This window comes from Dunckerocampus dactyliophorus, chromosome 12 (assembly GCF_027744805.1).
Source record: "Dunckerocampus dactyliophorus isolate RoL2022-P2 chromosome 12, RoL_Ddac_1.1, whole genome shotgun sequence".
Lineage (NCBI taxonomy): Eukaryota > Metazoa > Chordata > Actinopteri > Syngnathiformes > Syngnathidae > Dunckerocampus > Dunckerocampus dactyliophorus.
In genome coordinates this window covers 9028049-9051516 of record NC_072830.1, presented here as the reverse complement: position 1 = coordinate 9051516, position 23468 = coordinate 9028049, and the positions used below count along the sequence as shown (strand labels likewise).

The 23468-nt window shown below is 42.3% G+C and overlaps 2 protein-coding genes and 1 long non-coding RNA gene across 3 annotated transcripts in view; 2 read left to right on the top strand and 1 right to left on the bottom strand.

The window, feature by feature from the left end:
* vwa7 (von Willebrand factor A domain containing 7) overlaps positions 1-8718 on the top strand; it is a 15695-nt gene extending 6977 nt beyond the window's left edge. The window contains exons 5-17 of the mRNA XM_054793780.1: positions 1062-1196; positions 1359-1554; positions 1633-1802; positions 3172-3284; positions 3346-3462; positions 3518-3736; positions 4154-4286; positions 5039-5191; positions 5264-5356; positions 5446-5741; positions 7637-7773; positions 7846-8005; positions 8087-8718. Of these exons, the coding sequence (XP_054649755.1) occupies positions 1062-1196; positions 1359-1554; positions 1633-1802; positions 3172-3284; positions 3346-3462; positions 3518-3736; positions 4154-4286; positions 5039-5191; positions 5264-5356; positions 5446-5741; positions 7637-7773; positions 7846-8005; positions 8087-8590 (2426 nt within the window). The 3' untranslated portion in view covers positions 8591-8718. The remainder of the gene's footprint in view (positions 1-1061; positions 1197-1358; positions 1555-1632; positions 1803-3171; positions 3285-3345; positions 3463-3517; positions 3737-4153; positions 4287-5038; positions 5192-5263; positions 5357-5445; positions 5742-7636; positions 7774-7845; positions 8006-8086) is intronic.
* The window catches only part of LOC129190958 (uncharacterized), a 19761-nt gene extending 5649 nt beyond the window's left edge, over positions 1-14112 (bottom strand). Inside the window, exons 1-6 of the long non-coding RNA XR_008573117.1 lie at positions 11228-14112; positions 9445-9485; positions 5430-9353; positions 5320-5347; positions 5029-5161; positions 4151-4280 (exon numbers count right to left, since the gene is read on the bottom strand). This is a non-coding gene — a long non-coding RNA (uncharacterized LOC129190958). The remainder of the gene's footprint in view (positions 1-4150; positions 4281-5028; positions 5162-5319; positions 5348-5429; positions 9354-9444; positions 9486-11227) is intronic.
* Positions 8937-23468, top strand: LOC129190957 (sodium- and chloride-dependent GABA transporter 2-like). Its single transcript, XM_054793785.1, has 14 exons — positions 8937-9124; positions 9194-9328; positions 11178-11318; positions 16462-16549; positions 16627-16759; positions 16829-16963; positions 17048-17151; positions 17646-17770; positions 19650-19762; positions 19839-19976; positions 20057-20159; positions 20919-21019; positions 22808-22978; positions 23119-23468. The coding sequence occupies exons 1-14, from the start codon at positions 8965-8967 to the stop codon at positions 23215-23217; spliced, it is 1746 nt and encodes a 581-aa protein (XP_054649760.1). The 5' UTR covers positions 8937-8964; the 3' UTR covers positions 23218-23468.

Here is a 23468-nt window from a genome sequence, read left to right as displayed (position 1 = left end):
GAATTTTAATGATCAACCTACAGGTCGGACACAAGAAATTATTAAGTCACTCCTGCGACCGTGCCTCTTCGTCCTGCCACCGTTCCGCTGTACTGTAGCATTTTTGTATCTTTGTTAAAACATATTGCTGCAGTCCTCCTCCTTCGAACCGAAGATTCATTTCCAAGTAGTGATGTGACGGTCGCAAACGAATCGGCTCTAAAAGCTGGCTCTTTGAAATGAACGACAGGAGCCGGTTCGCATCGTTGGGAGCCAATTGGGAGCCGATTAGTTCTCGCTGTCTTTTTTTCTGTTTTTAAGGTGAATGTCATTGATCAAGACATTGTGTGGCGGCTTTGCTGCGTCCACGCTGAGCAAGGGGAGGTGCGGGCTTAAACACGCCGTGGTACTCTTAGAGTCGATTCATTTTTGTGAGAAATTTGCATGAACAGATTTGACCTATTTTGACCTAAGTTGTCTATTAAGATGGGTGTTTGTTTTTATAACATTATGATATATTTTTGTAGCTGTTCATGGAGGTTTAAATAAATCCATTTAAATAATAAACATTTGATATCCTGTTTTTTACATTGTTAATTCATTTTACAAAATCCACATAATTTGGTAATAAATTAATTTAGGACAACAAAAAAATCTGAGGAGCCGAAATTTTCATCACTATTTACAAGCTAGCAAGCTAGCTAGCAATGACACAGGAGACACGGCAGGGCGGCACGAAGGTGATTGCTCGACAGTGGTCTACAGCGAATCAGGATGCAGAAAACAATGGGCAGTGCAGACAGATGAGAGAGGGAAGGGAGAGAGGCAGACACTCAACTTCCCACAATGCAATTTTTCTTAAAGGGCCAGGCTCGGCCTGAAACAGCGTTGTAATAAAAAAAAGAAGCACTACAAAAATTCAGCGAAACAGCAAATCTGCGAAAGGTGAACCGCGATACAGCGAGGGAACACTGTATACTATACAGTGTTCAGTATACTATTCATACCTTAGGCGCAGCTGCATCAGTCGTGTGGGTGAATGGTACCTAACACATGGAACGTGTGTTCCTCTCGCTCCAAAGGTGACACTCCCACCTGTATGGAGTGTTTTAGCGCCACCTGTAGGAACAACCTCCTCCCAAGACTGACAAACACACAGCGAGACGCGCAGCTGCTTACAACTGGCTACTTCAGCAATGTCCCTCCAAAACCTGAAGGTATGCGTGTTCAGCAAGTCAGTTCCATTTCTCACACAAATGCCTCTCCTGTGTGCTAACTGTCACAAACAACAATTCTGCAATTGTGGCCGCTTTGGGTTGAAAAACAGGATGTTTAAGGGACACTGTGAGCCACTGTGAACATGCAACGTTTGTTGTCAGGCAAATGCAGCCATGGAGGCATTCTGGACAGCAGTCGCTCTAGGGGGGCTAAAGGGGGCATCAACAAGGACAGCACCTCGCCTGTCTTCTCCCCTCATCATTACCTCCACATGGAAGCGGCCATGCTGGCGTCTGAAGCCACACTGACTGTACTGAGAGACCTCAGGGACACAGTGGGGGACAAGGCCTTTCTCAGGTGCTTCTCAATCTTTCACGTGTGAAGAAAAGACTGAAAAATACCGCAATAGGAGAAAAATGCATGTTTTGAATTTAGGCTTTTCAGCGTGAAGCAGGTCCCCGCACTGGTCTTCGTCATGGACACCACAGGGAGCATGTTTGAGGAAATCACAGCGGCTCGTCTCCGGGCTCACGCCATCATACAGAATCGAGCGAGCCTGCCAGGGAGATCGGGCAAGTTCGTGCTGGTACCCTTCCATGACCCCAGTGAGTGCGCACACTGCCTGGAGTAACTTACTGTAAAGCCAGTGGATCATTTGGTCCCTCCTGGACACGACTTGTCCTCCCAGTCTTTTTTAATACTCTGCATAAATTTGAATTGACAATATGAGCTACAGAAATAACATAAATGTACACTTGGCTGGAAAAGCGTTATCACGGTCATGTTTAATAGCACACAACATCCACGTGTTCTGAGCACCTATGAAGTTCAAACCCAAGATACACGCCTGCACTCCTCCCTACACCAAAGCATGCAAACTGTGACAAGAAAGGTCTACATGGGCACAATGCAAAGAAAGCAATGTAGCTGTAAATTCTCTGCTGGCTGCCAGGCAACCAAAGAGTGACTACAACAATTGAACTCAAAAACCTGTAACAAGCTGAGGAAGAAGTAGTGAGGTTGAGAGAGTTATGGGTGCAATTAAACCGTCGTTTCAGACATGGCGAGTTGAGGAAAACAATTGTGTTTAAAAATATATATATATATATATATATATATATATTTTTTAAATGAAAAAAAAATCCTAAAATAAAATAATTAATTAATTTTTTTTTAAAAAACAACAACTGTGTGTTAGCAATGAAAAATATGCATTAAAGGTGTCTTCGTATGCAGCAACCTCTGCACTTGTATCCACTTGTAGCTAGGCACACGGGGCTCAAGAATAACTGCCCCTGTAGTTATTTGGGGACAAACCCAGCCATTGGGGCCCTCCACATCCTTACTGCGCTGACAAACGTTTTTTCATTTATTTTCATTTCCATTTTTACAAAAGGTGAGTATGTAAATTAGGCCACTTTTTTCATGCTTTTGAAATCCGTCAGCTTAAGTTGCTAGTTACATAGCCATGTTTATACAGTTTATATTCCCTATACTTCCCACCCCCCACCAAAAAAATATATACCGTATATAAATATTAATGTTTATCATCTACTAACAAGTGTGAATATGAGAAAAGCAGTCAGAGCGCTCATGATAGATAAGATGTAGTTTTAAGCACGTGAATCAAGACTAGTAAGACAGCAATATGTACTTTAAATTGAAGAAAAAAAGCAGTCAGTTTTTAAGGCGTTCGGGGGCCCCTTGAACTCACGGGGGGCCCCAGGCAATTGCCTGTGTTTGCCTAATAGTAAGTCCGCCCCTGCCTCATAGACACACAAATAAAAAGGATTGTCTTGGCCCCGTCCACTAGGCTATTTGAATGGCTGTGCCAATGACCCTGAACAGAGAGCCACTGAGAATGAAATGACCACTCTGTATTAAATATAAAACTTGAATGCAGAGTGGCCAGTGATCATAGAAAGACATAAATGTGTTAAAAGTTAAAAGATTCATGACCAGTGTGGTGTGCAGAAGTGGGACCAGTGTACGAGACGGATGACCCCAACCAGTTTATGCGGCACATGGAGAGCCTGCTGGCGCTGGGTGGAGGAGACGAACCAGAGATGTGCCTCACAGCCATTCAGGTAGATCCAAAACTCAAGATGGCTCAAGTGTGTTTGCCCACTAACTGTTGCATGCTTGCAGCTGGCTCTCACTCACAGTCCGCCGCTGTCCGAGATCTTTGTGTTCACCGACGCCTCCCCCAAAGACGCCCACTTGTTTGACGTGGTGAAGGCCCTGGCGCTTGCCAAACAGAGCAAAGTAAGACTATGACTTGAACGATGGTCGAGCACTTCTTCAAACCATCTTCCCACAGGTGACCTTTCTCCTGACTGAAGACCCCAACTATGCCGCTGAGAGCACAGGAAGGAGGAGGAAGAAGAGGAAAAGGAGGAGTAGGGAACCTTTGCCCCCTGATCGCTTCTCCCTTTACTCGTCCCTGTCCTCTTTATCTGGAGGACTGACTATATTCACGAGCAACTCTGACATCCACAGTGTCTCTTCCATAGTGGAGGACAACACAGCAGCTGACAAGGCAAGGCAGCTAGGAGGAAGTGCTACTAACTTCATATTTAAAAAGGACAATTTGACTATTCATAGTTAGTCATTTTGGGCAAATATGGAAGATTATTGTCTATTTTTCTTTTGTTAGCTATCAGGATTACACATAAACTACAAAATCGATTTTCATACAACATTGTGAAGCGGCGCCGCATGTGCTGAGAAAGAACCAATGTACATTTAGTGCAAATCCAGATAGAGGAATGTTATAACATTTACTGTATACCATTATTCATGAACCACAAAGTAGCCTGCTAACTAAAATATGAACAATCAGGGATGAGTGGTCAAAAATAGTGCAGTGTTAATTTTGGCCTCAAGTTAACGGGCTTAAATGACTCTTTAAAAAGCTTTCGGTGTCTTCTGGTGGGGTTTTTTTTGTCCTCACCAGGTGACTCTCCTCCACGTCAAGACGGACCAGGACCAGATGTCGTCACATTCCTTCAGAGTTGACAGCTCCGTAAAAAACGTCACCCTGCACATCACTGGCCTTCTGACAAAATGCATCCTTACTGGTCCTTCAGGTAAACCAAGAGCAGAAAACACAATGTGTACAATCTGTATAGAGCAGGGGTGGGCAAACTTTTTGACTCGTGGGCCACACTGGGTTAAGAAAATTGGGCTGTCTACATATACTGTAGGCGGTCATCAAACAGAACAACATACTTACCTCACGGTGCAACGGAAACAAAAACACAACACAAGCACAGCAAGTTAACGCATCACAGAAATGAACTACTACTACGGGTGATAAACAACAACTAATTGCTAAAAATAAAACACGTAACTTAAAACTGTTATTTCCAAATGCCCGTAAGGCATGCTGGGTAGTCCAGCTGCAACAACAATATCAACTATGAACATTGCATATCAACAGTATGTTAACTCCTCCTTGTTCCCTTCTCTGACGACCTCCTCAACATATTTTGCAATCAAGCAAAAATGTGACAAACCACAAGCTACCCAGCATGCCTTGTGGCAGGAATATATGGGTGTGTATTTTGGCTTGGGTATTGTGCGTAGATATTTGTTTGTATGCCTGCATGGTGCAGTAGGTAGGTTATTTTGGTTGCAAGTTGTGTTGTTTGGGTGGCTTTTTTTGTACAAGCTACAGATTGCATTTGACGACTCTGGCGACTAAAGCACTGAAAGTCATGTTGCCGGCCACAGTTTCGAAGTTCAAGGTTTAAAAATGCCCGGCGGGCCGGATTACAATGCTTGGCCATAGTTTGCCCAATAGAGTTATAAACAATCAAATTACTCCACCTCTTTCAAGGCCAAAGCCAGTCTCTGCTGAGCGAGCAAGGCTCCCTGGCTGATGTAGAGCCCTTCACTGGTCTGTACTGTGTTCGTCTACTGCCTCCTATCCAGCCGGGCCAGTGGAACCTGCAAGCCAAGGCTGATGGACACATGACATTCAGCATAATAGGTACTATTATAAAAAAATAAACAATTTAATGGCAGAAAATAACACATGACAAATGTGATTGGTCCCCCTCAGCTGACAGCAATGTGGATTTCCTGTATTATTTTGCCACTGTAACCAATGAGACGCACCCTGGACTGGCCAGAGTGGAGGGCAGCCCTGTAGCAGGTTAAGGAAATATATTTTTTAAAGAAATATTATTAGAGGCACTTTAACGTCATTTGTGGTGTGAATTTAGTACCTTTTTCATTCTTTAGGTGTTCCTGCCTTTTTGGTGCTGGCAGTGACGGGCCTGGCTCCTCACCAGGAGGTTTCTTTCAGTCATGTGACACTGCTGGGCGCTGAAGGGGAGAGCCTCAAGCAGGTGTTGCTAAACTCCTCCTCCTCCGCATCACCTCCATCATCAAGCTACGCTGCTGAGGAACTGGTTGGTTGGGTGGACTCCATTCCTAGAGTTCCCTTCTGTGTTCGCCTCACGGGACGTGACAGCGAAGGAAACAGGCTGGAGAGGGTTGCCACAGAAATGGTACAGCCCACTCATGTCCAGATACAGGTGAGCAAGTAGCCATTGTGCTAAACAACACAGGCAAGACTTCATTAGGTACACCTGATCATAATGCTTCTGCTGGAGTTGTCAGAAGCAGACAATATTGTTAACCCTTTAAGAAAGGCATGTCCAAAGTGCAGTCATTTTTAATTGGCCCGCGGCACATTCAAAAATACAGTACAATTACTAAAAATAAATTGGGAAAAAGTGCAAGACGGCATAATGTAAGGAGAAAAAGTTGTAATATTGATACTTGTAACACAAAGCTGACATATAGGCTCTTAAAATTAAAAATATTATACAGGTATACAGTCCTGATCATGATCTGGGGTGCTTTTTCCTTCAATGGAACAATGGAGATTCAGGTTGTGCAGGGGTGTCAAACGGTGGATAGCTATGTGGAGATGTTGCAGCGGGCATCCCTCATGACTGAAGGCCCTCGTCTGTGCGGTAATGATTGGCTTTTTCAACAGGACAATACTGTAGTTCACAATGCCCGCCTGACAAAAGACTCTTAATAATCTCACTGTTTTGGAACATCCTGTGTGTTCCCCTGATCTAAATCCAACTGAGAACATTTGTGTATGGACGGCAAAAATCAGTTCCAGACAGGGGATGCCCTCCGTGAAGCCATCTTTACCACTTGGAGCAACATTCCAGCAACACTGGTATCAACATGCCCAAACCTATTTAATTAACATCAATGGTGTAGCTACTCATTACTGAGTCCTTTTTTTAATTTAAATTTTTTGGTTTTAGGGGAGTTTCGATCCTCTAAAACCCCTAACTCCCTAATCGGCTCCAGCATACCCCCGTGACCCGACTAATGATGAGCGGCATAGAAATGGATGGGTGGATGGGGGGGGGTTTCGGCGTTGTTGTTTTTTAGGTATAGTCTTAAACTTTTGATCAGCTAATAAACAGCCTATTTCACTTTAATGCTTGTTTGCTCAATTTTTTTTGCCTCACTTACATTTCTTCTTTTTGAATTTTGAAGCTCTACTTACAACCTCCTTAAGATTCATCTAGCCATCCATCTTCTACTGCTTATCCGAGGTCGGGTCGCGGGGGCAGCAGCTTAAGCAACGAAGCCCAGGCTTTCCTCTCCCCGGCCACTTTGTCCAGCTCCTCCCGGCGGATCCCATTCCCAAGCCAGTGGGGAGACAAAGTCCCTCTAACGTGTCCTGGGTCTTCCCCGAGGCCTCGGACGTGCCCTGAAGGAGGCATCCTGACCAGATGCCCGAGCCACCTCATCTGACTCCTCTCAATGCGGAGGAGCAGCAGTTTATCCCGGATGGCAGTGCTTCTCACCTTATCTAATTTCGGCCACTTGTACCCGCAATCTTGTCCTTTCAGTCACTACCCAAAGGTCATGACCATAGGTGGAGTTTAAGTACCTCCTTAAGATCCAACAGTGCAAAATGTAAACGCTTGCAATTTTTCAAATGGTCTCCAAATGTTGATCAGGAGTGTCTTACTACATCAGCACAGGCTAGTCTGTTTACATAACAATTTACAAGTTTTTTTGAGAAAAAAAAACCTGAAATAATTTCCTTCAATATATTTCAGTGAGTATTTGCTTATTATTAGAGCAGCAAAACAGATTTTCATATTATTTTGTCCACAGAGTCAGATTTAAAAAAAAAAATTCCACTTGAAGTGGACGACAAAAAATGTCAGCTTCCCAAATATTAATATAAATGTAAACATTACATATTTTTTTCACTTCAAACGAGTCAATCTTTGAAAACTACTTCAGCCTGATTATATATCATACGATATATCACATAATTTGTTTTTTTATTATTTAATTTTAACTCTCTACAGGCCAATACATTACATAGCTCATAGCATATGTTGTACATACTGTACAACTTTCAGCTTTTTCAAATCACACACAGGTTCTATCTGCCCCCCCTTTGGTACCTGGTCACAGCACCATAGTTAACGTCAACATCCTGAACCACGGCCCGGACAGACTGTTCAGTTTGATGGCTGAGGATGACTCTGGGTATCTTCATAGCAGAGGACCTCACAGGTAGTACAACACCTAAAAAGCTTTTGTTTGTCTTACACCCAAAATAAAAAGTCTTGTCTTTGCTCCCATTAGGTTCCATGTTGGCGCTCACAAGACTTTCCACAGTCAGGTGGGCCTTCACACGCCCTCCACTGCTCAGGCCGGTGCAACTGTCACCCTAACGCTCTCAGTGCACGCTCTCGATTCTGCGGACACAAATTACGCCGTGGCCTACTTGACAGTGGTTCCGCCAGTGAGTATGGGACAACTGGATTGGACTGTTTACGTTTTTGTCACGTATGCAGATGAAGGTCAGTACTGTTGTCTTTTTAAGGACCCTGACACCTCCCCTCCATCCTGCTCTGTCACACGAGTGCAGTCCTCCTGTTCTCCTGCTTGCAATGAGTCCACCTGGAGTGTGTCTCTGGCTGTGTCAGACAGGGGGCGTTCTGGCCTCGCTGCCCTCCAACTACAGCGGGGCCAAGGAACTTTGACTTTATTCCGCAATCCCCCACCCACAGGGGAAAAAGCGGGCAAGAGTCAGCCCCAGCATCCGCATGAGGTCACACTATTGGAAGGAGACACCCCCTTGAATGTATCCGAGTGGGCTGTGGGCTCATCTCAGCCACTGTGGGTGAGCTACATGTCCAGCTGCTGCTCCGCCCAGGCTGAGCTGCTGGTGTGGGACGCAGCTGGAAACATGAAGCGCTGCCATCTTGCATCTGGTCAGCAGAAGCAGCTCAGTGATACAAGGACTGAACATAGTGGAAGTGGACCTGTGATACACAATGGCTTCTTTTTCTTCATGTGGCTTTTTCTCTGCTCTGAGATGCTTTAGCTTCAAAGCAGTTTGTCATGTTTTGCAGGTCAAACAACATGTGCGTAGCAAGGACACTGGATTTGTACCTTTCTGAGCATATTGCTGCATGAATTAAAATAAACAAAAGTTATTTTTTATGACAGACAATTGGTGGAATTAAAGATGCACTAAATGAATAACGCCTTTTGTTATTACTCTACAACCTATAATGCAAAAGTAACGTTTTGAATCAGTCAGTTCATTTTCAGCCTGCAGATAATTGACGCTTCCAGCGGGAACTGATTAACTGCTCGGCCGGTTGCTCATTAAGTGACAAAAGACATCAATGAGTATGCAAGTAAAACTGGACACCCAGTGTGAACGGTTGCATTCACACTGACATTTTTTGGGGAATGTGGAGGAAAGCGCGTAGCACGAAACGAGGCCAAAATGAGGTGGAGGAAAGAGGACACTGGGGCAACAAGGTGGAGTTCCTCCTGGCTGTTGCTGGCAACATTGTTGGCTTGGGGAACGTGTGGAGGTTTCCTTACTTGTGCTACAAAAACGGCGGCGGTAAGCCTCCAGCAGCGTATGCTCCATTCCAAATGTACATACTGCATATTAGTATTTGTTAACATTCAGGTGCATTCCTGGTGCCGTATCTGGTGTTTGTGGTGACGTGTGGCGTACCGCTTTTCCTTTTGGAGACCGCTGTAGGCCAGTACACCAAAGAGGGGTGGGTCACCTGCTGGAGGAAGGTGTGCCCACTGGCTGAAGGTGAGTAACACTCATCATGCACAAACTGGTGAGAAACAAAGCAGGAGAATGGGACATTATAATCTACTTTTGCCTTTTTCCATCTGTTACAATTCAACAATTCATTGAGGTCATACCAATGGGAAGCGTCTGATGCTGGTCACACATTACCAACCCTCTGCAGGTCAACCACAAACATGTCAACACACAATCGCTCTAATATTGAATACAAAGCCAGAATGCATGGTAACTACAGTATACTAGTACATACTATAGATATATAAGCACCCAGTGGACACTTCATAAGGTACACTTGCATGATCTACTGAAATCCAATAGGTAAAGTCCTGAAAAGTACTACAATATGTTTTCTGAGGTTAATATTTTGAATTTCCATGTATCACGCTAAGTTAACAATACAGTATGTTCATACAGTAAGTGTACAGTCAAACCTGTCTTAGCGGCCACCTGTATAGAACGGCCACATGCCTATAGCGGCCACTGAAAAATCCCCCGCAGCAAATTTACGTGTTATAGACCCTGTGTATAGCAGTCACCTGTCCAACACGGCCAGCGGCCACCCATTTTGTATCCCTTGGTCAATATCTGACCGCATATAGCGGCCAAATTACCGACTCAATCGTGTGTAGACTTTAATTAGTCCTAGCTCAGTCACAATCATTCACAAAATCCACACAAACTGTCAGTTGTTTGACATAAAAAAGCTGTCTTCTTTTGAGCTTGCTATTTCCTGGTCAAACATGTAACTTTAAGAGCATTTGCACCAAAACATTACCGCAAAGTAGACTGGGAACAGGACGTGCTCTCAGCGACACTACAATACAATACAATACATACAATACTCCATGCACGCTCAACACGCTAACATGCATGCTATCGTATGTTGAACTGAGTTTGGTCGTACTTAATTGAAGTATTTTAGAATGTACTCACGTTATTTTTTATCAATCCTCATCCACAAATCCATCAAAGTCCTCATCTTCTGTATTCGACACAAAAAAAAAGGCGTCTTCTTTGGCTACTACTACAGTGTGTTAACTTGTCAGTGTTATTCAGCTCCGAACCGTAGTAAGGGCGACCTGACTCCAGCAAAGAAGGAAACTTCTCCTGTTGCTTCTGCCAACTTTATTTATTGAACGCGGCCACCAGAGAGCAGCTCAGAACACACACACATCCAGTCTCATCTCTCCTTCCTGCTTGCCCACAAGGCAAAGGTTAAACAAGCCCCACTACATAGCTGTCCAGCCAATGCCTGTAAGAAATGACACCGTTTATTTCCTGGTGTGCACTGGTCAATACTGTAATGCCCCTTGTTGTGGGGAAGGAGAGACTCATGTCGCCGATGCACTTTAATCGCTTTATTAACACTGGAGAACACTGCAGGACTTTACATCCACGCCAACATAAACACACTTTCCAACTCTCCCAACACTCACAGCTAGCACTGAGCCTAGCTCTCCTGCTCGGGACGCCCACCGTCACTTCCTGATGAACTAAAGCTGTAATGACACTCTACCGTATAAAAAGTTAAATATCAAAAACAAGCATAACAAAAGGCATTACTAGCACAGCTATGCTCTGTGGGTGGTGGATAATAAGCCTAGTAGTGCTGTACAACTTTTATCCGCAGTCCCAAAGTGCCCTCTACTGGTCAACATTCATTTTTTTCCCTCTACTGGTCAACATTCAAAATGGCTGCCAACCTGTCTATAGAGGCCAACTGTCTATAGCAGCCACTTTTGCAGTCTCCCTCTAGTGGCCGCTATAGAAAAGTTTGACTGTATTTGGTGTTTGAGTTGTGGTTGAACAACATAAACCGTATATGGGTGTGTGTGTGTGTGTGTGTCAGGTATTGGCTATGGGGGGCAGCTGGTCCTGCTCTACAGCTGCATGACTTACATCATTATTCTGTCCTGGGCTCTCTTCTACCTGCTGTTCTCCTTTAGCTCCCAGCTGCCCTGGAGCACCTGTGACAACTACTGGAACACAGGTGAGGGTGTACCAGCTGAGAAACTTACAAGCTTGATACCAGCCTTTAAGGTATACCAGTCTTGTGGTTGTAGCCTGCAGTGGTGTACAATTAAGCTGCATCATATTGTGAGCGGTTGCTAATACTACAGTTTTTAGTAGGGCTGTCAAATGGTTAAAAATTTTAATCAAATTAATCACAGTTTTTCAACTTAATTAATCACGATTAATCACCATTTGCAACTATGTGTGAAATATGGCCATTTTTTACTGTATTTTATGGACACAAAGATAAATGATCAAAAAGATAAATGACAGGACACAATTATATATTTGGATTAACAGCTCCAAATGAACTAAAAATGTAACTCAAGCTAAAAGATAGCACGTGTGTGTGAAAATCTATTTGCCTAACACTAGTCTCTTTAATAGTAAAACATTTGAATCACAATTTAACTGTGTTATGAGCCATGAAGAGTTGTGTTCAAAGACACCAAGTAACTAGATGATGCAATGTCAGTAGACTTTGCGTGTGAATACTGAAAAGCTGAAGCGAAACTGAAATGCTTTGAAAAGGTACAAAAATTTAAATTTAGAATGAACATAGGAGCCGCTTGGAAGCTGAAGCTCGGCTGAAATGCTGTGGAAATATGCAAAAATTTATAATGAAAGTAAGAGCAGCTGGAGTTTGACTCTGGAATTAAACCAACAATCCCTGGGTGAGGAACCAAGCACTATCAGCTGAGCAACACAACTTCTACAATCTCACCAGAATGGGTGTAGTAGTACCAGAGTGATTCCGTAATGGAAAATATGAAACGCCAGTATGAATGGGCATTTACATTTTCAATATTTACTTTAGAATTTCCTATTCATTTTCAAGATGAAAATAGTTTGAACTTAGATGGTTGAAATCAGAAATCAAAGTGATCAAACAGAATTTACGGTCTACTCAGTCAAACAGCATTTACTCTCATCTCAGTTAAACCATTGCCCCTAATTAGTCGACAGACAGTGACATCCATGTGTAAGATAATTTTATACAACATGGACAACTGACTTGAACCTACAACCTTTGGGTTGGGAACTAAGTGTGCTTACCACCTGAGCCATGTTACTGCTGTAGATTCAGCAGACTGATTCTGGAAAGGAATATGTAAAACGAAATTTCATCAGCAGAGGACACCATTTAAATTGCCCATTCACTTTCAATGGGAAAATGTTCACAAAAAATATGAAATTACACAGATGTGTGAAATTTTCGTGAGTCTGGCAGCAATCTGGCGACGAGTGGTGGTGTGCTTGCTGCTTAAGAGTCGCCGCCAGATGAGCTGCAGGTGCGTCAATTAGCTCAAAACTGGCAGGAGAGGTGCGCTGCAACAAAAAGCAGAGAGGGGGCAGCAACACAGCGCACAGAACGTGACACTTGTCCAGAGTGAGCTGAACAATTTGATATTGGATTTGTTTGAATTGGTTAGGGTAGTTAGTAGTTAGCGGACAAAAAATGAGGTGGAATAAGAAGAAGTAGGGGAGAAGAGGAATAAATAGATAAAAAAATAGTGCACAATTTTATATTAATTACCTGCGCAAAGCCCAAATGCAGCATGGAGGTTATATTTGTTGCCAGCGTTGATCTGTTTGTGTTCAAAATAACTTGAAAAGTTCTGAATGGATTTGGATGAAATTTTCAGGAATTGTCGGAAATGGGATATAGAATAACTGATTAAATTTTGGGGGTGATCCGGATCACCGTTTGGATGCAGACATTTTTTCTTTAACATTGGACCTCAAGGATTCTTTAACATTGTGAGGTAGGACCATTTTCAGCATTTGTGCATATAACTCCACAAAAAAAGGTCAGAGCACTTGGAGGAAAAAAATACGTAAAAAGTTTCCAACAGGTTCTACAAAATACCAGAGACTGATCCAGATGATGGAATAATCCTGGATATTATGATAAAGAACATGAAAAAATAGGGAACCTTTGGAATTTTCATCATAGGAAGACGACAAGGGCCACACGGTGGCCTCGTGGTTGGCATGTTGGCCACACAGTCAGGAGAGCGGGAAGATCCATGTCGAATCTCTGTGTGGAGTTTGCATGTTCCCTCCGGCACTCTGGTTTCCTCCCATGTTCCAAAAACATGCATATTAGGTTAATTGTCCATAGGTATGAATGTGAGTGTGAATGGTTGTTTGTCTATATGTGCCCTGCGATTGACTGCCAACCAGTCCGGGTTGAACCCCGCCTCTCGCCTCAAGTCAGCTGGGATAGGCTCCAGCATATCTGCGACCCTCATGAGGATAAGCGGCAGAGAAGATGGATGGAAGACAACAAATGAAGCTATAAACATGCAACAAACACCATTATATACAGTATAGCCAAGACACTGTGGAATCTGGAGTGTGACAACGGATGTATGGACCTTCAAAAGCTATGGAGCTAGATCCAGAAGAAAAATATGTACCAAAAATACAATTTTTGTAAATAACTACTGAACTCAAATTGATATCATTATGAACCCAATTGCGAATGGTATGTCTTCATGGTCAAGAAATCTAAATATGTAGATTAAATAAATGTATGACTACTATTAATGCTGTAAGTCACAATATGGTGCTTGGCAGAGGTCTGCGCTCTACGAGTTAAAATTCCCATTTTGAGCGTAGATGTATTTTGTGGGATTTCCGAACATACTTAAATACATTAAACTGTACTTCCGCAGGAAGAGTTACATTAGTGAGTAATAACAATATCCACTTATTATTTTTCTTTATCTTTCTGTTTATTTAGACCACACATACGCACAAAATTAAGGCATTCTTGTGATTTTTGGAGTGCCCATGAATGCATCTCGCGGCCCTCTCGTGACAATGAAGAAGTGTTGTTCCAAGGAGGACTAGACACATGTTTTGGGAGTTGGAGATACATACACGGTGTTGGAATTGTACTGCTGTCGTGTTCAGGTCAGAATAAAGTTATAAAAGAACGTCAGACTCTGTGGGGACGCTAGGCTGTACTGCCTTCTGTCGTCATAACAGAGTCGTGGCTCGCCATGATGCGTATGCGTTAATTACACCCCACAAAAGTGTTACATTTTGGGTAAAATTTCAAACTCGTGGATAGACCTTGGTAATGTTATAAACACAAACCTCAAACACTGCAAAACACACACCCAACAAGAGCTCGAGACATCTTCCATTTCCCATAGCAACCCTCCGAAGTTCACTCTTTCTTAAATGTAAAGTACATAACTCAGTGTCGACTTTATGCTGTTATCTCTGCATAGATTTGACTTTTGTTAGAAAAGTAACTTACAGACCCTTTCCAAAAAATTAGAATGTCATAGAAAAGTTGTTTAATTTCCATAATTCCATTCAAAAAGTTAAACTTTCATAGATTATAGATTCAGGGCCCACAATTTAAACGATTTCAAGTATTTATTTGTTTATTTTTACATAATTTGGGCTTCCAGCTCATTAAACCCACGAAAACAGGAATAAAAAAAAATAGAAAACTGTGAAAAAATCAGCCCAAATTTTGTAGGGCATGAATGTTTTAAACTGGGTGTCACACACTAATCATCTACTAAACTCAAATCACCTGCACAGGCTTCCCCAGGTGTCCTTAAATTGCTTCAGTTTGGTTCAATTGTCTCAGTTGGGTTCAATATGGGGAAGACTGCAGACATGACAACTGGCCAGAACCACCATCATTGATACCCTCCTTAGGATGGGTAAGCCACAAAAGTTCATAGCTAAGGAGGCTGGTTGTTCACAGAGTGCTGTGTCCAAGCATATCAATGGAAAGTCTAGAGAAAGGGCAAAATGTGGCAGGAGAAGATGCACCAGCAAAAGAGATAACCGTGGGCTTCAGCGGATTATCAAACAGGGAAGATTCAAGAATCTGGCAGAGATCCAGAAAGAGTGGAATGAGGCGGGAGTCACAGCTTCAAAAACCACCACATTCAGACGCATCCGGGAGATGGGCTACAACTGTCGGGTTCCTCGGGGCAAGCCACTTCTGAACCTGAGCCAACGTAGGAAGCGTCTCCACTGGGCCAAGGAGAAGAAGGACTGGACTGTTGGCCAGTGGTCCAAGGTCCTCTTTTCCGATGAAAGTAAAGTGTGCCTTTCATTTGGGAATCAAGGTCCAAGGGTTTGGAGGAAGACGGGTGAGGAACAGAACCCAAGCTGCCTGAGGTCCAGTGTGAAATATCCACAGTCCGTCATGATTTGGGGTGCAATGTCCGGTGCAGGTGTTGGTAAACTCTGCTTTCTTAAATCCAAGGTCACCGCAACAGTCTACCAGAATGTTTTAGAGGACTTCATGATTCCTTCTGCTGAGGATCTGTATGGAGATGCAGATTTCATCTTCCAGCAGGACCTGACCCTGCCCATACCGCCAGAAGCACCAAAACCTGGTTTGATGCCCATGCCATCACAGTGCTTGACTGGCCAGCCAACTCACCGGACCTAAACCCCATTGAGAATCTATGGGGTATTCTCAAGAGGAAAATGAGGGGCACCAGACCCAACAACAACAAAGAGCTGACAGCAAGCATCAAGGAAATCTGGGCTTCCATAACTCCCAGGCAATGCCACAGGCTGATTGCTTCAATGCCACGTGGCATCGAGGCAGTGATTAAGGCAAAGGGATTCCCAACCGAGTATTGAAGATTGACATATCGTTTTGAAAGTACCATATTTTGATTGATTTGATGTGATTTTAATTTCTTTCTTTTTTTTTTCCTGCGAAAACTGAGAAGTAAATGGTGATTTCTTCACAGTATTCAAATTTTTTGAATTCCTGTTTTTGTGGGTTTTATGAGCTGGAAGCCCAAATTATGTAAAAATAAACACTTGAAATCGTTTAAATTGTGGGCCCTGAATCTATAATCTATGAAAGTTTTAACTTTTTGAATGGAATTATGGAAATTAAACAACTTTTCCATGACATTCAAATTTTTTGGAAAGGGTCTGTACATGCCTAATATTTTTATGAATATACCTCAATAAATGTAACTTTTACTTGAGTAAAACATCTACTACTGCAATTTTAAATTTGAGTCCAAAAGTTGAATTTGTGAATGTTTTCATTAGTAAAATGATCCAAAAAGATGACCGTCACAGATATTCTGACTGATTACCTTTTCTCCTGTTAGCGGATTGTGTAGACTTCACAACAAGTAATCACACTTTGGGGGGCACCAACCACACTAACCGGACATCAGCAGCAACGGAATTCTGGGAGTATGGAAAACAAATACATGAATGAATATTATCCAAATGCAGTTTTTACAGGACATAAAACATCCATATATTTATAGACGAAGAGTGTTGAACATCTCAAGGGGCATTGAGGAGATCGGAAGCATCAGGTGGGAGGTGCTTCTGTGCCTCATCTTTATGTGGATCGTATGTTACTTCTGCATCTGGAAAGGAGTTAAATCTACCGGAAAGGTAAAGTCTGGAAAATTGCAGATGTGCAACACCTCATTAAACGTAGGTAACCCCCACGCTCCTTTCCAGGTAGTGTATTTCACTGCAACCTTCCCGTATGTCATGCTGCTCATCCTTTTGATCCGTGGATTATCCCTTCCTGGAGCCAAACAAGGAGTGGTGTTCTATCTTCTGCCAGAACTGTCGCGACTCAAGGACCCTCAAGTAGGCGGAGTTACACGGTGGTGAGAACACGCCGCAAAGAGCAAAACACACTCATTTAAATGTCTGTGGGTGGGGTTTTGACAGGTATGGATGGAGGCCGGGGCCCAGATCTTCTTCTCATACAGCCTTGGTGTGGGCACTCTCACCGTATTGGGCAGCTATAACACTTACAACAACAACTGCTACAAGTGAGTGTATCTAGGAAGCAAGAACATACTGTACAACCAAAATATACCCTGACCATGCATGCACAATATTAGGTACACATGCATACATCTCATGAGATGCTGGCTTTACAAAAATATTCAAACCTACTGCAAACTACAATTAAACAGCTGTTTATTTTGCATTTATTTTTTAATTATATTGTCATAATCCACAAAGGGAAGTTGTACATGGAGCATTTTTGCAAGCAGAAGTGTATTAGTTATGTATTATTCAAAGGGGTGTTGCCACTTACAATAGAGTGCATGTAGAAAATCTGTAGTTCAATTCATTAAAATCTTCGAGGGCAAATCTTAATTGGACATGTGTTTAGGTGAAAATTATACCAAAGTGTCTTTTAGCTGCGTCTGTGGAACATCAGCTATTACAACTGTACACCTGAAGCACAACTTGGAAAGAGATATAAGCCAAGTTTACGACAGAAGCGATGCAGTAAAAGTGTGTTTGTGTGTTGCAGAGACTCTTTGTGGCTGTGTTTACTGAACAGTGGTACCAGTGTGGTGGCTGGCTTCGCCGTCTTCTCTGTGCTGGGGTTCATGGCTCATAAACAGGGAGTTCCCATTGCAGAAGTTGCCGAGTCGGGTAAACTTGAAACCCTCTTAAAATGGATCCTGCCGATGAAAAAGACGACGCTCGGGGATAAATACGTTTAGAACGCTGTAGTAGAAAGTGTCTGCTGCCATCTTGAGGGCATCCACGCACGTGACAGGCAGAGGCGTCATGGCGCGCCCTACTTCTATTGTTCGCTTCCACACGAAAGATAACTGAAAATTCTAAACTTGGTGGTGATTTAATGTGCTACATAAAAGTGTGTTTAAGTAGCTAAATATGTCAAACAACTTAAAAAAAAAATGCTACGAACACACTCAATGTCTGCTTAAACATCAGCAAGTGCTTATTATGCTAATATATAATTTGCATATAATGACACAAACACACTGCAGTATTTCTGTGTATTTTGGCATGTAAGCATGAACAGGTGGAAATTTAGGTTATAATGTGAACAAACTCACCAAATTGGACAACAGAGGATTAGTTAAATGTAGACAGATAGTGGCATCAGCTGATTAGCAAGCGTAGGGTAATGTGGGCTTGCCATTTTGTCTCCGTGACACGTGATAGTTTGCTAGGTAACATCATTAAAATAATTAGGACTGTCAAATGATTAAAAATAATTCTCAAATTAATCAGTTTTTAAATTAACTAATCACAATTAATCTCCACTTGCAACTATGTGTGAAATATGCCCATTTACTGTATTTTATGAACAGAAAGATAAATGGCAGTACACAATTATATATGTATATATACATATACACATTTGTATGTATTAACATCTTAAAATGAACTGCAAATTAACACACAAAATGTATTTACCTAACACTAGTCGCTTTAATAGCAGCAGAACATCTGAACACAACACTAACAGCGTTATTAAGAGCAATGAGGGGTTGCGTTAAAAAACACCACGTAATTTAAGTTTAATTCCCGTTTTCAGTGTGTTGCTGTATTTCCTGGGATTTCACAGCATACTTAAATGCACCAAATATGCACCAAATTTCCATGTTAGTGCGTGACAAGAATATCCAATTACTGTTTTTCTTTGTCTTTATCTTTATTTATACCATACCTACGGGGCATAATAAAAGCGTTTAGTGATGTTCGGAGGGTGCCTCGCGGCAGTCAAATTGACTGAAGAAGTGTCATTCGGACAAGTGAACTAGAGATACAGTATGTCTACAGTATGAGCTGGAGATATGGTGTTGGAATTGCACTGCTGTTGATGTGTTCGGGGCAGTTCTAACGTTATAAAGAGCGGCAGATTGACTGTGGGGGGTCGCTTTCGTGCCTCCGTTTGCCATTATAACAGAGGGGCGCGGCTTGACATGACGCATACGTTAATTGCACTAAACAAAAATTAAAGTAAGTAATCAAATAAATTAGCTACCATTGTTAACACGCTATTTTTGACAGCCCTAAAAAAATACATTGGAATACATTTGAAGAAGCCATCACAGAGAGTGAAAGCACATTCCCAGGAAAAATGATTACAATTATTACAATATACAGTATAATAAATTCATTTCCAGTCAAGCTTGTAGTTTTAACCCACGGTTTGTATTTTTGGAAAACTCCTGATTTGCATTGTCGTGCTAAGCATTTGGTGACCTTTGTCTGTCAATCTCACCTGCGCTACCTGGTAAGCAAGCGTCGGGTAACATGAGGGAGCAAGACAGTGGTTGTCGTTTGCACAAAGAAAAGAGCTCTCCAACTGATCACGTTGCCAATAACCATGTGATGTCATCCATGTGTGACAAGGAGACAAGATGGCAGACGCTGTAGCTTCAAATCCTGAAGATGATGAAACGATTTCAGGGCTTTTGTTCCACGTTAGCGCTTCTACTGAGCACAATTCCAATTCTTCATAGTTATAGAGAGTGCATGGCCATGTTGTTTCCAGGTCCAGGCTTGGCGTTCATCGCTTACCCTCAGGCGGTGGCCATGATGCCGCTGCCTCAACTGTGGTCCATCTGCTTCTTCTTCATGATCCTGCTCCTGGGCCTGGACACACAAGTAAAGACTTCTTTGCATTCAGGGACTACTCACCCTTGGAAGGTCCCTCACGGCTCTTTTCTTTCTGTGTGTACAGTTTGTTAGCATGGAGGTGGTGATGACGTCTGTCACGGACATGTTTCCCACAGTGATGCGCCGGGCGGGCAGGCGGGAACGTTTCCTCCTCCTCTTTTGCCTCACATGTTTCTTCTCCCAGATCATCATGATCACAGATGTGGGTTATATATTATGGACGCTTTGAGGCACAACTGCATAAATCATTTACAAATAATTCTCCCCGCTCTCATCCCTCAGGGAGGGATGTATATCTTTCAGGTGTTTGACTACTACGCCTGCAATGGAGCCTGCATCCTCTTTCTCTGTGTGTTTGAAAGCTTGGCAGTGGGCTGGATATTTGGTAGGCCAGCCACAAAAAAGGCTTCACCACACTTCTTAAAATAAAACCTGGACCTCTGACAAATATTTTTCACATTTAAATGGTTGAAAAATAATATAATATGGGGCAATTACGATCTTCATATAGTGTTCCCTCGCTCTTTTGCGGTTCACCTGTCACGGATTCGCTGTTTCGCCGTTTTTTTTTTTTTTTTTTATTACGGGGTATGAACTTTACAGGTTGAGCCCGGCCCTTTAAGAAGAACTGCGTTGTGGGAAGTCGAGTGTTTATCTTTTCCCTCTCCGTCTGCACCGCCCATTGTTTTCTGAGTCCTGACTGGCTCTCGACCATGAATCTTCAGTTCGTCTGCAGCAATATGTTTAAACGAGGATACAAACACGCTACAGTACAGCGGAACGGCGCCAGAACGTAAAGGCACGGTCACATGAGTAAAATATGCGTGAGTGACTTAATAATTTCTTGTGTTAAGGTGGATCATTAAAATTAAAATGAAGATTTCAACTTTAAACAAGAGAGAAATGTGAGTAAAATGTTATTGCCTGTCGGAGAAAAGTGTACAAAGTGTATGGTGAGGTGCTTTACAGCCTTAAAACATACAGTATATAATAATTGTACCAAAAAAATGAAGTTTGCTACTTCGCAGAATTCACTTCTTGCGGGCTATTTTGGGAACCTATCCCCGTGATAAACGAGGGAACACTGTATGTCGTATTGACAAAATGATTACGGGTTTGGGTGCAAAATGACTTCTGTGTGTAGGAGCAGAGCGGCTGTGCGGCATCATAGTGGACATGACGGGCGAGCGTGCCAACCCTTACTTCCAAATCTGCTGGCGATACATCACCCCCATCATTTCACTGGTGAGTGCAGTGATCAACATGACAACGCACGATCTAATGAGATTCAGTACATGAGTTCTATCCAAGAAAATCCGCCTTCACAAAGGTAAGAATGCTCATTTCTCATTGACTCTTTCAAAAAAGTATAGGAGTAAGTACAGAAGTAAGTACTTCTGACTGTTGTGTGATTTATTTATTTAGCTTATTTTGTGCTGTAATAATCCTAACTCCTCCCCCCGTCTGCAAGCATGCGTTCATTTGCAAAGGCAATATAAACAGATGTCCATCGCCACATCGCGCTTCCAATTTCATGGCTTCACTCTATTGCGTATTTTTTAAAATACATGAATTAAACAACTGTTTCATGGTTGAATACAGCTTATTAGTTTTTTAAAATGCATATTTAAGCAAAATGTACTTATTTTTTACATAAATTAACTTTTTCAAGCACAAAAATGGCTAAATAAACTAAAATACAAATAAAATGCATTCAGAAACAATACATTTTTTGATATGTAGTATTCTACACCGGTCACTAGGTGTCAGTAATGTTACAGTGATGAGACAATAGCCCCTACAGGTAGTACGAAACCGGAAGTAAACAAAGAACAACCAGGAACTCTCCCAATGCTAACGTGTGTGAGTCTGAATTTACCTCCGCCAAGCGCTTCGCAAAGTGCAGCGCGGATGTTACGTTTTTGCTGGAGTTGATCTGTTTGTGTTCAAAATAACTTTAAAAGTTCTGAATGGATTTGGATCACATTTGAAGGAATTGTCGGAAATGGGATATGGAAGAACTGATGAAATATGGGAGGTGATCCAAAATCCCAAAATTCAAAATTCCCACAATTCACCCTTTTCCCTAAACCTGCTACTACTGCTGATTCAAGCCATTCCAACATCAAACTGTTCAACATGTTCAGGACATTCAGGCTATCTATATTTATACTGAAATTCACACTTTTCCGTAAAACTGCTATTACCTACTACCACTTTAGCATGTTAGCATTGCTATCATGCTAGGTGTGTGCATGCTAACGTTAACATGTTAACGTTGCTAATATGCTAACATTAAAATACAAGCATTTTTAGCTATTTTCAAAGTCAGACACTTATACAGATATAGCACTATCATGCTAGGGGTTAGCAGGTTAATACGTTAGCATTGCTAGCATGCTAATATTAGCATAGTAGCATTTTTAGCCATTTTCATAGGTAGACACATATAAACACATAGCACTATTATGCTGTGTGTTAGCATATTAGCATTGCTAGCATGCTAACATTAGCATAGTAATATTTTTTAGCCATTTTCATAGTTAGACAAAAACACCACTATTATTCTAGGTGTTAGCGTGCTAACATTTGTGATGTAAACATATAGATAAAATAAATGTAGGACCAATATTTACGGTGTAACTCACAATATGATGTGATTGGCTGGCAACCAGTCCAGGGTGTACCCCGCCTGTCGCCCGAAGTCAACTGGGATAGGCTCCAACATGCCCCCGCGACCCTGAAGAGAAGCGGTATAGAAAATGGATGAATCACAATATGGGAAATGATGGCGCCTGGCGGAGGTCTGCCCTCACAGAGTGCTTTTCTAGTACGTCTTATTTTGCCTACATTATCGGGTAATAGGAGTGTAAAGGTGACTATAGAGGTGTCATTTCAGGTCTTTCTATGCTCAAACTACGAAAACGTTCAATTTATAACTAAGGAATCCTACTTTACGAAAATTGACTTATCACGGTCTGGAGTCAGTTGACTGTGGTAAACATGATCAATTGTTTCTTTCTGTTTCCCCAGGGGTCTTTCATATGTTCATTAGTAGAGTACCAGCCTCTGACCTTCAATCGTTGGTACGTGTACCCAACCTGGGCCTACGTGATGGGCTGGGTTCTGGCCCTCTCCTCCATTCTGCTGATTCCGGGCTGGGCGCTGTACAAGCTGGGCACCAGCACTGGAACCCTCTGTCAGGTGGGGCAAGTCTGCAACTGATAATACAGTGCCAAAGACTTAGATGAAAGATGATTCATGTACAAGGAAGTACACTGTGCCTCTGTTGCTTTTAAGTGGTGTAAGATTTGACTTTACTTTGGGTTATATTACCTTGTTAGCGTTTGCATCGTCTGTGCTGGCCCGAGCTGCCTGACCACTCTGTTACCCGCAAAATTGAGACGGCACTGCAACCCATCACTGAGGAGGATCTGGAATGAGTAACAGACAGGAGCACAAAGAAGACAAGCACAAGGCATCCCACTGGACATCCTGTTTATATATATTGATAATCTCCGCATGCCATCAACGTAAATAAAGGTTCATTTCATGCATGTGTAAGGGAAGAAATCATACATTTTGGTTGTGTTACATTCTATTATCATTTTTCTTTTGCTAAATCAATGAAAATCTAATTCTGCATGAATCAACTTGACATTTTGGCCAAATATGAAATAAAACAGTGGCCTAC